Source organism: Lampetra fluviatilis, chromosome 7 (assembly GCF_964198595.1).
Source record: "Lampetra fluviatilis chromosome 7, kcLamFluv1.1, whole genome shotgun sequence".
Lineage (NCBI taxonomy): Eukaryota > Metazoa > Chordata > Hyperoartia > Petromyzontiformes > Petromyzontidae > Lampetra > Lampetra fluviatilis.
Window position 1 is genome coordinate 16,066,377 of NC_136281.1, and position 13,465 is coordinate 16,079,841.

The following is a 13,465-nucleotide window of genomic DNA, read 5'->3' on the forward strand; positions in this document are numbered from 1 at the left end:
AATTAACCACTGCCAGCCCACCAAGATTGCCTCGGCCATGGCACGCGGGGCGGGGGAATGGTCTGCTCGTGCCAAGAGTCAAACTGATTGAGGGAGTCGGAAGAGACATGGAAATGAGTGGAGGCCACGAGAGAGAAAGAGTCGATGGGTGGGGACACGTGGCAACCTCCCTAACGAGGCCCCCACCACCCCCCCCCCCCCGTTTGTGGCGCCCGCCGCAAATAGACGCGTCAGCCCGAGTGTGCATAATTGAAATGTCTTCAAAACCACACGCGGGGCCTGTGCGTCTTCGCCATGTGCGGCGGGGTACGGAATTCACCGTTACGTTTTTTTTTAAACGAGCGTGCCTGAATGTCCCGCAAGGAATCGCGTCAGGCAACCAATGTCGGGCAGATGCAGTGAGTTTTTTTTTGTAGGAATTTATTAACCTCTCTCTTGGCTTCTTGACATCGTAAGAACGCACGATTACAGATTTACAACACTACATGACAACAGCACGAGCGAAACGTATACGAATGTACATTTGTACACAATACAAAAAAAACTCCATTCCATGACCATGCAAACATAAACATTTGTAAATGTGCAGTTATACAAGGGGATATTATCTTAAATAAGATTGTCATATTGCTAACTATGTATATATCTATACGAAAGTCTGCGTGAGACAAAGCACCGAGGGCCCATATGGGTTACAAAAAAACTCAGCGGACGAGTATGAATACGCACTGCATGTTCCTAAGTACTGCGTACTGCAATGTCACATTGAAGGTTTGTTGTTCATTATTACTGCTGTTTGCGCTGTGTGCAAAATGCAATCGTGGAACAATGTGTGCCAAGGTAAATAAAGCAACGGCTTCCATCTCAGAAAGGCTCGCAGCAGTCCATCATTCGGCTCCTCCTCGTCCACGAGAGCTGACGAGTCACACGGTCGTGATGACCTTCAGGGAGCCCGATCGGAAATGCATCATCTTCTTCTTGAGGGACCTCGACGCCTTGATGCGGCACGCCGCGTGCTGCTGGCCCCGCGCGCCGCCGCCCCCCCGCGCCTCCGGCCCCCTCGCCGCCACCGGAGCCGCCACCGCCGGAGCCTTTTGACCGCCGCGTCTCCCCGAGAGGGGCACTCCCTTGCTCTGCTGCCGCCCTCCGTTGTCAACGTCGTCCTCCTCGTCCGAGGCGGAGGAACCCGTGCTCACGCTGAAGCCGCCGGCGTCGCCGTCGCTGTCGCTGTCCGTGGCGACCTCCTCCTCGTCGTCGTCGTCGCGATAGTCGTCGTCGACTTCGGAGCACGGGACGCCCTCGCTGGCGCTCGTCTCCCCGTCCCCAAAGCGGTTGGTCGTGTGGTCGCTCATCTCATCCTCGCTCGTGTCCATCACCGTGCCGTGGAAGAGCGACTCGCACTCGGCGGAGTACTCCGAGCGCTCAGAGTCACTGTCCGCCCGCGCCACGGCCGTCACGTACGCGCGCGCCATGCGCGCGTGCGCCAGCGCCGGCGGATGCACGCGGACGCGTGCGGGGGCCGGCCGCCTGCGATGATGCGGCGGCTGCTGCTGGGGCGGCGGCGGCGCCTGCGCTCTGCCGTGCGCGGCTCCGTGCGGTTGAACGGGCTCCCGGGAGTGACCCTTTGGTTGCTGCGCCAAGCGCTTGACGCCTCGGCCGCCGCCACCAGCAGCGGCGGCGCTCTTGCGGCAGTCGCGTCCATCGGCCCTCGACACGACGTCTCGGCAGCACCGCTCGGTGCAAGCGGCCGGGTTCTGCATCCTGTCCTCGTCCCTCCGGCGCGCACGCGGCTCCTCAACCTTCGGGGGCCTCGCTTTTGTTGGGCCGAGCCTCTTGTTGCCGTTCCAGTCCGCGTGCGCCCCGTACTTCTTGCTGCTCTTAATGGCAGTTTTACGTCCGCTCCCTTTGCGTCTGCTCTCCACGCTCTCCATGCTGCGGTGATGCGGTTGCCCAGACCTGTTTCCCTTGAGAAGCACGTGCCCATTGCTGGTCCTGCAGTTACCTGTGTCGGCCCTCGGTTGGGCCCGTGGCACCATGTTGCGTCCACCCGTCCGTTTGTCCAATTTTCCATGAGTCGCTTTGACGACCGCTCCGTGGTTCGACACATTCAGTGCTCTGGACCTGTCCTTTGGCAGAGCGAAGCGCTCCTCGACGATCTGCTGCTTGCTCGTGGCATCCCTGTACCTCGGTTCGACTCCTTTTCCTGGTGTGGCGTGGATGCCTCTGGGCACCTGATGGGACACTCTTGATGACGACGGCTTAGAGTCTTCTTCATACCTCTCCACGCGCGATGAGCCTTTGACACGGCTCAAATGTGAGGGGAGGCCTCCGGTTCTTTTTGGAGAATCGTTACATCTCAGAGGCAGCACATTGGCAATGAGCTTCGTCTGCTCTTTGGACTTTGGGCTTGGCGAGAGTTCGGACCTCTGCTGATGGAACCTCGGAGCTTCACTCTCATTAATCGTTTGCACGTTTTTCTCTGGAATTACCTCTTTGCAACTGTCCACGCCTTGTAAAGTGTCCAGTTTAGGATCTGCTCCCAGATTGATGTTTTCCGGAGTCACCGCCTTTTCCTCATGCTTGGGCTTGAGCCGCCCATTCGTGATGGGCATGTTGGAACCCGCGTTAAAACTCTCCATCCTGCTCAGTTTCGCTCCGGTGCCTCCGCTCGCACCTGGCACGCGTTTGCGGTCAAGCAAGTTGCAAATGTACCCGCTCACCCTCTCGTTCGCTACGCCGTCCCGGGAGAGGGGCACGGGCCCCGGCGACGGAACGAACCCGGAGCACGGCCTCTGCGCGCTTCCGCCGGGACGTCGAGACGTCCCGGCGTCGTGAGGACCCGACGCGGCGCCGGGGCAGTGCAGGAAGAGCGGGCTCTGGATCGCCACGGCGTGCAGCGGGCTCGGGTAGCGGTACACGTCGCTGCCGTCTCGCGACGTCAGGTCGGAGACGTAACGGCCGCTCGCCTCGATGCCGCGGGCGGAGGGACAGCCCGCGGGGGGCGGGGGGCCCGGCGTGGGGTCGTCGGGCAGGGAGCGGCGGGTCGCCGTGCCAGCCCCCGAGGTCTCGCTCCGGATCCGCAGCAGGTCCCCTGTGGACGACGAGGGGGGTACGAGGCCCAAGGCACGCGTCAGAGTCGTAACGAGCGCATCGGTAAGGCGTGAAAGAGAAATAGGCCTGCTCGGCAACGACAACCCCCGCAGAGCTTGTGTTAACACTCCCTGCCTTATGGAATCTTATGGTACGTTAGCAAGCTGCCGTAAATAATCGGGATGAATGGCAATAAATATAACTCTTGTATGGAGTACAGAAACATATTTGTAGAATATTAACCATTTAACCGAGGGGTGGAGGTGCAGCAGTGGTGCTGTCGGAAGCAGACTCCGCGAGTTTGATTTCTGGCCATGGCTAACACCAGTGGCGAGTGATCTCTGAACCTGTCCCGGGCCCCCCTCCCTGCCCAACCCACACTCCACAGCGTGATGAAGTATGGTCCAACAATGACTCAACGCAGTATGTGGGAAGGCCTTCATCCAGCAGTGGATTGACAACTGTCTTTAGTTTATTTATTCATTATTATTTATTTAGTTTATTTATTCATTATGATTTGACTGATGCGATCGACTTCCCACATGGCCGTACTCATTGCACATAGCCCAGAAGAGAAGTGAAGGTTTGCGCTGTCCCCCAACGGGATTTGAACCCTGAACCTTCTGATCGGCAGCTGTGTGCTCAAATCACAGCACCACCCAGTTTGCTCGGGATTTCAATTTGCAGGAAAGCTTTGTCTATTTGCTCGACTGCTGTGTGCAAGTGGGCCCTCTGTACACAGGAGGAAGATGAGCTCATGATGAATAGTCGAACGTTTACCGTGTGACCTTACAACAAAACGCGTTTGCATCCATGGCAGGGAATCAGGCGTGTCACGGCTGTGATTGATTATAGCTAAACACAAACAATACCAACGAGTGCTATTTTTGCTTTTTACCAAAAACATTGTTACATTATTGTTAAACAGGAGGACACATATACTGGCTGTTATTTAAACATGTTTATATTTTCGACACAAATCATACCTCACCAATCGAATATAATTGTGACTGGTTAAATTTGAAGAGTTTTTTTTCCTGTTCCGTATCCACTGAGCTGCGTATGCAAGTCCATCAATCACCTACAAAGGTAAAGATGGAGCCCTGCTGTGTCCGATTCGCGCCACCGACTGCCCAAGGGAAGGCCCCCCACTAGAGGGAATGGCTTGTCTAGAAGGCACTTGGCCTACTCTTCCATGCTGGTCAGACATCTTGGAAGGTGATGGGAGTACCCACACTCTACCCCACCGCACACGAGCCACTGATCGCGACTGGTGTGCGCATTTTACTGTATGCTGCTGGCTGGACAGAGGCGGAGGCGGGGAAATTTTAAAAAAACTGGCTCATTGTTCTACTGCCGCGAATGGAACTGGTGCGCGAACCATCACACCAGAGCAGCATCCCAATCACAGCAACTATTCAGTCTATTGTACAGGATCAAAATAGCATAGGAATAAGCAAATTCTACACATTTCAAAACGTAAACTTTGGGGAGGCATTTACCCGAGGAGAGAGGCCTCTCACGGGCCCGGACCTGCAGCTGGGGGCACGGAAGGGCCGCCTTCGCCGCCGCGGTGGCCCCGGCCGCCGGGAGAGGGCCGCACATCTCCCGGGGGTGCTCTCCGGGCCCCCTGAAGAGCGGCAGCTCGGGGGTGAAGCCGGGGTGCGTGTCGGCGGCGGTAGCGGGGGCAGCGCCGGGGCTGGCCGGGCTCGGGGCGGCGCGACCCGGGGGGGAGCACGAGCCGAGGCTGGAGCGCGAGCCCGAGAGGCAGTCGCTGAAGATGGAGTTGCACGAGTTGGAGAGAGAGCCGTCGCTCAGGTCGTAGTAGCCTGCATCCGTCACCAGCAACGCCACGGACGATTTAGCTCAAGAGTCAGCCGGCGATGGCGCACAACACCAACAACAACACCAACTACAACACCGGCAACAGCACCAACAACAACAACGACAGCAGCAGCTAAGGCGCCAAGGGGTGTTGGTGATGTTTCCGCAGCATGCGTGCCAGGCGAGGTGAATTAAGTGCCCAAAGGCTCGCTGCTTGGCAAGAGGTCACGGGACAGACCCAGGTGTTATGGATTAACCGATTGAGATGACTGATATATGCACACATATACAGTACAGTTTCCACACATGCACACAAAGAGAAAGATCTCCCCATATAGCCATTGACATACTTGGAGCAAGTGCTGTTAGCGAGGGTCTATGAAGGCAGGCACGGCACACCGGAGGGTGGGGTGGCCAGCACCACGCCCGGCCGCCTTTGTCTCCCCAGTGCTAATATTTACACATCTCTGCAGATACACATTTAAGGCTGAGTCGTGCCTGGGGAGGCCCGGGACAAGGTCACAGGTGTCACTCACTAGTCGTGGTTGGTAATTATCAAACTCAGATCACTGGGTTCAAGGCATACATTGGTACACAAATATAGATACTGTATAACAAGTGCGCATTCACACAGTTAATCCATTCGGTCGCAGAAGGGGAAATTCCACATTTCTATGGTTCGGGCGAATGGGTGGTCGAATCAGTTCCTTGAACAGTTGTTCAAGGAACTGATAGTTATCAAGAGGAGCAAATATAAATAAGGCTGATGTCAGCGTCACCGGCCATTGAGATGTAATGCCACTCGATGAATGCACGCCCACTTTGCATAATAAATCGTCTGCGTGCCTTGTTTGTTCACACGTGTTTGCCGTCCCACTTGAAACCCATGGGCTTTTCTCGCCCGCACAAATGTAATCTGTCGGAATGAAGGTTTCTCTCATTGTACAGCTTTCATTGCCGTGCGCATCTAAGCCAATTAGCAGATCGGTTTCACGATAGGGTGAGATTTTTTTTTTTAAACTAGTGGGTATTTATATTTTTGTTTTGTTTTATAATAATTCCTCGGCAGAGCGCTGGCCACGGCTGCCCGCCTTGCTCGCGCTCCCACCAGACTGCCTTGTGTATTACGGCGGGGTCCCGCGTCGGCACCCTGTATGCGAGCCAGCCCCGTCCCTTTCAAAGCAGCCGATGCCCGCAGGTGACCCACCCTACGCGCGCGTTACAGCGGGGGGGCAGGCGTTGGATTTTCAAATTGGCTCCCCCCATTGATCACGGGTCATGAATGCGGGGAATCCGCTTGCGTTCGGTCCGGGAACTCCCGGGCGACAACCTTTCGGTCTCCTGGTGCCCCATTATCCCCTCCTCGGCGGCGGGAGGCAACAACAACCTTTGTGCTGGCGATGCGCAATGAATACAACTCAGACGATAGCGACTACGGAGTGTATCGGAGGCAGACTCCTCCTCTGTGCCATTGGAACCGAATTCACATCTCGCACCACGATGCCCGATGCGACTAACTGTATTTACGATTACTCTATAATATTAATAGTGTATACCATATTTTAATAAACTACGAAAAAGCTGCCGTGTGTATTACAGTATACAACAATAAAGCGTGCAAGCGGTGTCGCAGTGTCTGGCGCACATGGGTTCAATTACCGGCCACGGCGAACGTGAGTGGCGATTGTTATCTAAACCGGTCCTACCAGCCCCACCCAACCTCCGCTGTCTATCGGCGTGGTGAAGTATGGTCAAACAATTCCCGTGGGCGACACTGCGCGGGCACGTCAGAATACAGCAGTGGATTTACAACGGGATGCGCATTGCTATTCCTATTCAGTATTGAGTGGTTAGTCGTAAGTTGCTGTGGTTATGAATCATAAATACTCTCAAGAATGTGCAGCTTCCCCTTCACGTGATAGGCTCCGCATTGCTATGCGTGAAGAATGTAAAACACCGAGCACCCATCGCGTTGGAGCAGCACATTAAATATGGCACGTGAACATCACTCTGCGCATTGCACGTGCCGCATTCTGCACGCGCTGGTGTTAACTTCGCAATCGGTACTGCCACCGCAGTACACTGCGGTGGCAATGTACGCAAGTTCTCTAAAATGCATCTCATTCTTATTTCGTGTTGTATGCACGGGGATCAAAGTGTGGCGAGGGGGTTGCGCTCTTGAACCGCCGATGCAAATGCGCTCGCGTCGGATTGACCGTGCGAGTCGGACTCTCCGACTCAGTGACGCTGTCCACGTGTCCGTTATTTATGGACCTCCCCTGTAGGTCGACTCAGCCTTAAATGTGAACCTTGTGCAAACATCGGCACTGTTGGGGAGACGAAGACGGCTGAGCGTGATGTTGCTCACCATGTGGTTCGTGCACTGTGCCGGCCCTTAACATATGCTCGCAAACAGCACTTGGCCCAACAGTCTTTTACAGGCTACACGAGGGATATTTGTCTTTATCCGTTTGTCTCAGCGTGTGTCCGCGCGTGTGTCCGTGCGTGTGTCTCAGCGTGTGTCCGTGCGTGTGCCACGCACCGGAGCTGGGCCGGCTGTCCGTCTCCGACTGCTTGACGGCCGCTCTGTCCATGTCCATCTTGAGCTCGCTGAACTGCTCGTTCAGGTGACGAAGCCGCGACAGGAGCCCGAGGTCGCGCTGGGGGAGGCAGCCCTAGGGGTCAACGCGGGGGGCAGTGAATACCCTCCCCCCCCCCCACAACTAGTCCACATACAGAGACAAAGATTCCCCGTGTAGCCTTAGCAGACTGTTGGGGCGAGTGCCGTTAGCGAGCACCTACAAAGGCCGGCACGGCACACGAGGAGGTGGGTGGCCAACACCACGCCCGGCCGCCTTTGTCTCCCCAGTGGCGATGTTTATACACATCGCACACGGTACTCAATTCAGGCTGAGTAGATCTGGGGGAGGCCCAGAACCGGTTGAAATAATGACCACTGGTGTTGGCCGTGAGCGGGATTCGAACTCGGCTCGACGGGTTGGTAGCGCAGCGCGCTACCCGCTGCGCCACCGCTCCCCACACCGACCCAACAAACACACACACAGTGACGCGCGCACACACACCGACCCAACAAACACACATACACACTGACCCCGTACGCACACCGTGGCCGTTAAGGTGCAAAATAAGGAATGGCATCCGATAGCCGAGGGCGAGAGGCGCTGCGAAGTTTGCCCCCCACCCACCCGCCCACGCCCCTTGCCCCGCAGCTTCGCTGCGCCCTCCGACCCCGGGGGGGCAGCAGCAGCGCCGCGCTAACTTGAGCCGGAGCCGCCGTTTGGGGATTGGCGGCGTCTGCGGTGCCTCTGTCGCTGTGTGCAGCGAGCAGTCAGCAGACTGCGACTTAAGAGAGAGAGAGAGGGGTCGCCGCTTCGATCTCCCGTGGCACGGCAGTGTGAAACATTCTTAAATCTCCCTCCCAGCCACCCCTACTACCCTTCCACCCTCCAGCCGGTGACTGTAACCAAGCAGCACGAATGTGTACACGAGTGGGTACACGATGGGTACACGATGGGTACACGAGTGGGTGCACGATGGGTACACGAGTGGGTACACGATGGGTACACGATGGGTACACGATGGGTACACGAGTGGGTACGCGAGTGGGTACGCGAATGGGTACGCGAACGGGTACACGAACGGGTACACGAACGGGTACACGATGGGTACACGAGTGGGTACACGAACGAGTACAGGAATAGGTACACGAATAGGTACACGAGTGGGTACACGAATGGGTACACGAGTGGGTACACGAGTGGATACACGAGTGGTTACTCCACAGCACGCGGATCTCCAGGTCGCACAGCTTGGTGGTGGTGGTGGGGCAGGCACAGTGCGGCTACTCGAACCTCGACCACGAATTTGCCCGGCGTGGAGTAGCCCAAAATACCATGGAAAGGGGCCCCTTCAATATTAATAATAGTCGTAGTAGTCATTCACGGCTTGCCAAGCCGTTGCTGGGTGAAGACTTCCCCGCACCGCGTGGGTTGTGGGAACTGTTTGACGATACTTCACCACGCCCGTCAGTGCGGGGTTGGCGAGGGGGGGCGGCCCAGGGCCTGCGAAGATCGCTCGCCACTGACGTCGACCGGTGCCGGGAATCGAACCCGGGTGGTCGAATTTGTAAAGCGCGACGCGCTGACCACTACACCGCCGCGCTCCAGATAACGATTCCTCTAGCGGTCTAGCCTGACAGACGGAGTGGGCTATGTGCTGTTTTGCGAGCACCCATTTCTGTCTCACGCACACACACAGAGTTGTTCTCACGCACACACAGAGTTGTTCTCACGCACACACACACAGAGTTGTTCTCACGCACACACACACAGAGTTGTTCTCACGCACACACACACAGAGTTGTTCTCACGCACCCACACACACAGAGTTGTTCTCACGCACCCACACACACAGAGTTGTTCTCACGCACCCACACACACAGAGTTGTTCTCACCAGCTGCTCTTTCATCGCTCTGAGCGACTCCACGAAGTCGCGCTCCAGCGGTTGCTGCCGCGCGCTCACGCTCCCCGAGTGATGCTGATGAGGATGTTGATGGCGCTGATGCTGATCCTGGTCGGCACTCACGGGGGCTTCCAGGACGCCCCGCACCAGCGCCTCGTGCCTCCTCCGCAGCAGCTCCAGCTCGGCCAAGCCGGCCATACTCGCCTCCAGACGCTCGCTCGCTCGGCTACGCTCCGGACTTCCCGCTCCGGGACCGCGCTGCGCTCCGCTTTGCGCCACGAGCGTGGCCGGGTAAGAGCAGCCGGGTCCCTGAGCGCAGGGCACAGTGGCCACGCTGCTGCTGCTGCTGGCGTCTTGCATGCTGCTGCTGCTGCTACTGCCAACACCGCGTCTCTCCTGTTCCCGTGGCCACTGACTCACTTGCGCGGGTGTCACAGCGCGATCATCTGCGCCCCGTCGATGTTGCTCCGTGTACCTGCGCGCGCGCTCTGAGCCCCCACTCTCGGGCGGCGCAGTGAATATCTCACTCCAGGCCGCGATCCCATTGGTCCGCGCTGCCTATTGGGAGCGGTTACGTCACCACCAGATGGAGCCCCAAACTCCTCCACCACCACCACAACCCTCTCGAGTCTTAGTACTTACCCAATGCGGCTCACTCCTCCCCCCAATCTCTCTCCCCTCCGCCCCCACTCTCTCCTCCAAAATCTCCAGCCGCTCTCTCTCTGTCTCCCTGCCTCTCTCCTCCCTCCATCACTCCTCCTCCCCCGCCAGGGACACGACTCCCCTCGCCCTCCCTCCCGCCCTCCTCCCATCCCCCGAAATCAAACCTTTCTCCAGACCCGCGTCGAGGCTGAAAAGCATCTGGCGGGACCTCTGCTGCACCCGTCCCGCCTGCTGTCTGCACCCCACCTCCTTTGCAATGCGTAATTTCAACCGGGCTATGAGACCTAATGAACCGTGATGTGGGAGAAACCTATCGTGGCAATAGTAATAATGGCAGCAGTGATTAGTCTCGACGTGCAACTAAACCCGACTGGCGCTCATTAAAAAGAAGGTACCATTGTTTTACCGCGGGAACACTGCCCTATAATAGAACCCCGGAATGCGCCCCATCCCGTTAAACCTTGGAAGTTAAGCGGGATTTTTTTAGGAGCCTGGATAGTGCTTGGATGGGCGGCTATCGTGCGCAAAATACTGATGTATAGTAGGCGTTGTGGGCAGTAGAGGGCACGTGTGGCGTTTTAATTAATTTATTGAAGCAGCGACGTATGACAATTACAGCCACGTGGCGGCAAAGGCAATTGGGTTCGGCGTCAAGAAACACAGCCTTGCAGTTCCCCCACAGACACCCCCCCCACCTCCATTAGTTTTTACCAGCTAAAGCCCATTGAGCTATTATCTCTTTTTCATAGGCGATCTGGCCACACGTGATAGCTCATCGAAGTGGCTCTATGAACATACGTGTGGATTTATAATAGCGGCCACATAATCTAAACCCATGTTGTTTCTAAACGTGGACGACAAAGCCGGAGGAGCCTGGAGAAACGTTCACGTGACCACCACTGGGAGAGAGAACTCGCGAACTTCAAATATACAGCAGGCATCGTCAGGGTCGGGATCGAACTCCCGGCCTCATCTCGTCCAATAAAGCCACTGGCCGTGTAGTTGCTCGCACAGACGAAGCGAACACGTGACCCAAAATCCGTAAGTGTCGTCCAGCTTGCCACCCATTCCTGCGGCGCGCACGCGTCCATCGATTGCAACGCAAGGGGAAGTGGCGGTGCTTGGATGCGACTCGCGCGATTGTATCGGGCCGTCTGTGTCACGGGCAGATTGCGCGGGGTAATGAGAGCCTTCACCAAATGTGCGGCTCGCTGGGGAGGCCACCCCCGTGGCATCTTGAGCTTCCAGACGCTCGGCGGCTTCCTGCACACGGGGGGGTGGGGGAGAAGAAAGGGGGGGGGAGTGGCTGGAGGTGGGGGGGTGTCGAGATAAAGGCTGCGATTAACGGCAGCGAGCGACGAGAACGCCTTTTGTGCGAGGCCGGCGCGGCGCTGTGACCGATTGCGCAAGTCCGGCGTGGCGACTCGCACAAATCCCAGTTGGGCGCTCTGTGCGGGCAAAGATCACGCAAAGATCTGGAGTGAAACTCCCAAACACGCCGAGGCTGCGAAGTGGCCAGGAGGTGGCAGGGAAATGCCAGCTTGCTGGGTTGCGTGAACCTCGTCTGTGCGTAAATGTGAGCGCTATCTCCTTGTTGAGCGTGGTGGTGGTGGTAGTGGTGTGTTCCCTGGATATTCCGCTTCTGTCCCACAAGAAGCAAGCGCTCCTTACGCGGGAGAGGGTGAAGCAGCCTTGAGGCTTGCCTGGAAAAAATACATAAATTACGTGATCATCCCGTACAGCTGATTGACCGTAAACTGTAAAGCAGACGTTAAACACCCCGTGGCGTGATTTACGAGAACAAGTTATGGTGGGTGGGTGTCATAGGAAAAATCACTGAAAAAAATCCCAAATCTTTAAATGATACACAATTAAAATAAAACAATGGTAAATGTCTCCCGCGCATATAAAACCTCCCATATCTCCCTCGCCAGAGGAAACCCTCGCCCTTCTTTACAGATCAATAAAATGAATTGTTAAAATTGGGCGTGCGGCTCATCAAACGCCGCGATAAAGGAATGAACTCGTTAAACGAACTGATGGCCGTTCGATAGCGAAGTGACCACAAGCGTTATGCGTGCATGTGGCAGTAGCTTCCGGCAGCAGCGGCCATTCGTATGATTGCGTAGTTTGTATTCGTCCACGGAGCGCGTGCCTCTCCCGAGAGGGTCTTAGAGCGGTGGCGCAGTGGTTAGCGCACTGCCCTGTGAACCCGGCGACGTGAATTCCATTACCAACCGCGGTTAACATCCGCACTGGCCAGTATGGTGAAGTATGGTGAAAACAACCTCCACCACCGATATGCTGTGGGGAGCCCTTCATCCAGCAGTAGATTGACAAAGGGCTGCACGTTATAACATACTTTTATTATGTCTTCCAAAACCCGTACATGTACTGTCTCTCACTCAGAGTCAATGTTTGTGGGGTGGGGCGGTTGCGTGGTAGTTAGCGCACTGTACTCTGAACCCCTTCACCAACCCACACTGACCAGCGTGGTGAAGTATGGTCAAACAACTGACACGACCGACAACGGCGTGGGGGGAGGCCTTCATCCAGTCGTTGATTGACAAAGTATGTGTATGTATCCATATATAACTCTGTAAGCATACTTCGAAGACTATATCGGGTGATATGGGAACTCTGGGTGTTGATAAGGCACCGGAGGGAAGCATCAGATTCTGTATCGTTTAAAGATGAAGTACAGCGGTCTGACACAGGCGCACAGCAGCACCGATGCAAAGGAACTATAAATCAGCGGATGAATTCAGGAACCATCACTCACGACGGAGATTGCACATTCATAAACTCCGCGCCGAGCTGCCGAGTGACGGATCGTCGTGACAAGAGGGTCGCGGGTCGCTTCCATCGCAAACATAATAGCAATAATGCCCTTTGCCTCGGAGAGTCCCAGCTGAACCTCAGGACCCGTTTTCGGAAGTGTTGGCCAACTCCACGAGTGCGCATTGGTGAGCACGTGGGGGGGGGGGCGCAGTGGAGTCAACATCGGCACCGTCAGCCATGGTTTATCCACTGCTGGATGAATGCCTCCTCACGCAGTCGCCATCCCACGCGGAACTGCGATGCCACAATCCGTCTCACGCCTGCACGGGAGACGATCTCATTTGTTCCATATTCACGGTGGTTCGGTGTTGCCCTGCCATTCTTCCACCAGTATTGTCCATCGGGCCATCATTCCTTCTCGTGGCGTGTCCTGCTCAAGCCCACTCATATTCACGTGGTGCCAATACCACGATGCCTCTGGTTTGCGTTTGTTCTCTGAGACACGTGTTCTTGGTGCAATTCCAAGCATGAATCTCCCCACGTGGGCATTTCAACTGTTGTTCTATTGCCTGCGTTAGTGTCCGTGCGTATGATACGTATGTACTGTATGTTGAATTTCGTTCG

At 56.2% G+C, this 13,465-nt stretch overlaps 1 protein-coding gene across 2 annotated transcripts; it reads right to left on the reverse strand.

Moving 5' to 3' along the window:
- Nucleotides 1–442: 442 nt before the first annotated feature.
- On the reverse strand, nt 443–10,041 carry DACT1 (dishevelled binding antagonist of beta catenin 1). Of its 2 annotated transcripts, none has more exons than XM_078858002.1 (4): nt 9,389–10,041; nt 7,457–7,574; nt 4,593–4,919; nt 443–3,091 (listed from the first exon to the last, which is right to left on the reverse strand). In XM_078858002.1, exons 1-4 carry the CDS (start codon nt 9,755–9,757, stop codon nt 924–926), a joined length of 2,982 nt encoding a protein of 993 aa, XP_078714128.1. In that variant the 5' UTR covers nt 9,758–10,041; the 3' UTR covers nt 443–923. The 2 variants fall into 2 exon arrangements, with proteins under 2 accessions (XP_078714128.1, XP_078714127.1); XM_078858001.1 differs by having other exon boundaries at nt 7,457–7,589.
- Nucleotides 10,042–13,465: the final 3,424 nt, after the last annotated feature.

Coding starts and splice junctions, on each gene's coding strand:
- DACT1 (XM_078858001.1), bottom strand. CDS start 9,757: ATGCAAGACGCCAGCAGCAGCAGCAGCGTGGCCACTGTGCCCTGCGCT. Junction 7,590..9,388: donor GAGCGATGAAAGAGCAGCTG/GTGAGAACAACT, acceptor GTTGACCCCTAG/GGCTGCCTCCCCCAGCGCGA. Junction 3,092..4,592: donor TGAGAGGCCTCTCTCCTCGG/GTAAATGCCTCC, acceptor CGTCGTCCACAG/GGGACCTGCTGCGGATCCGG.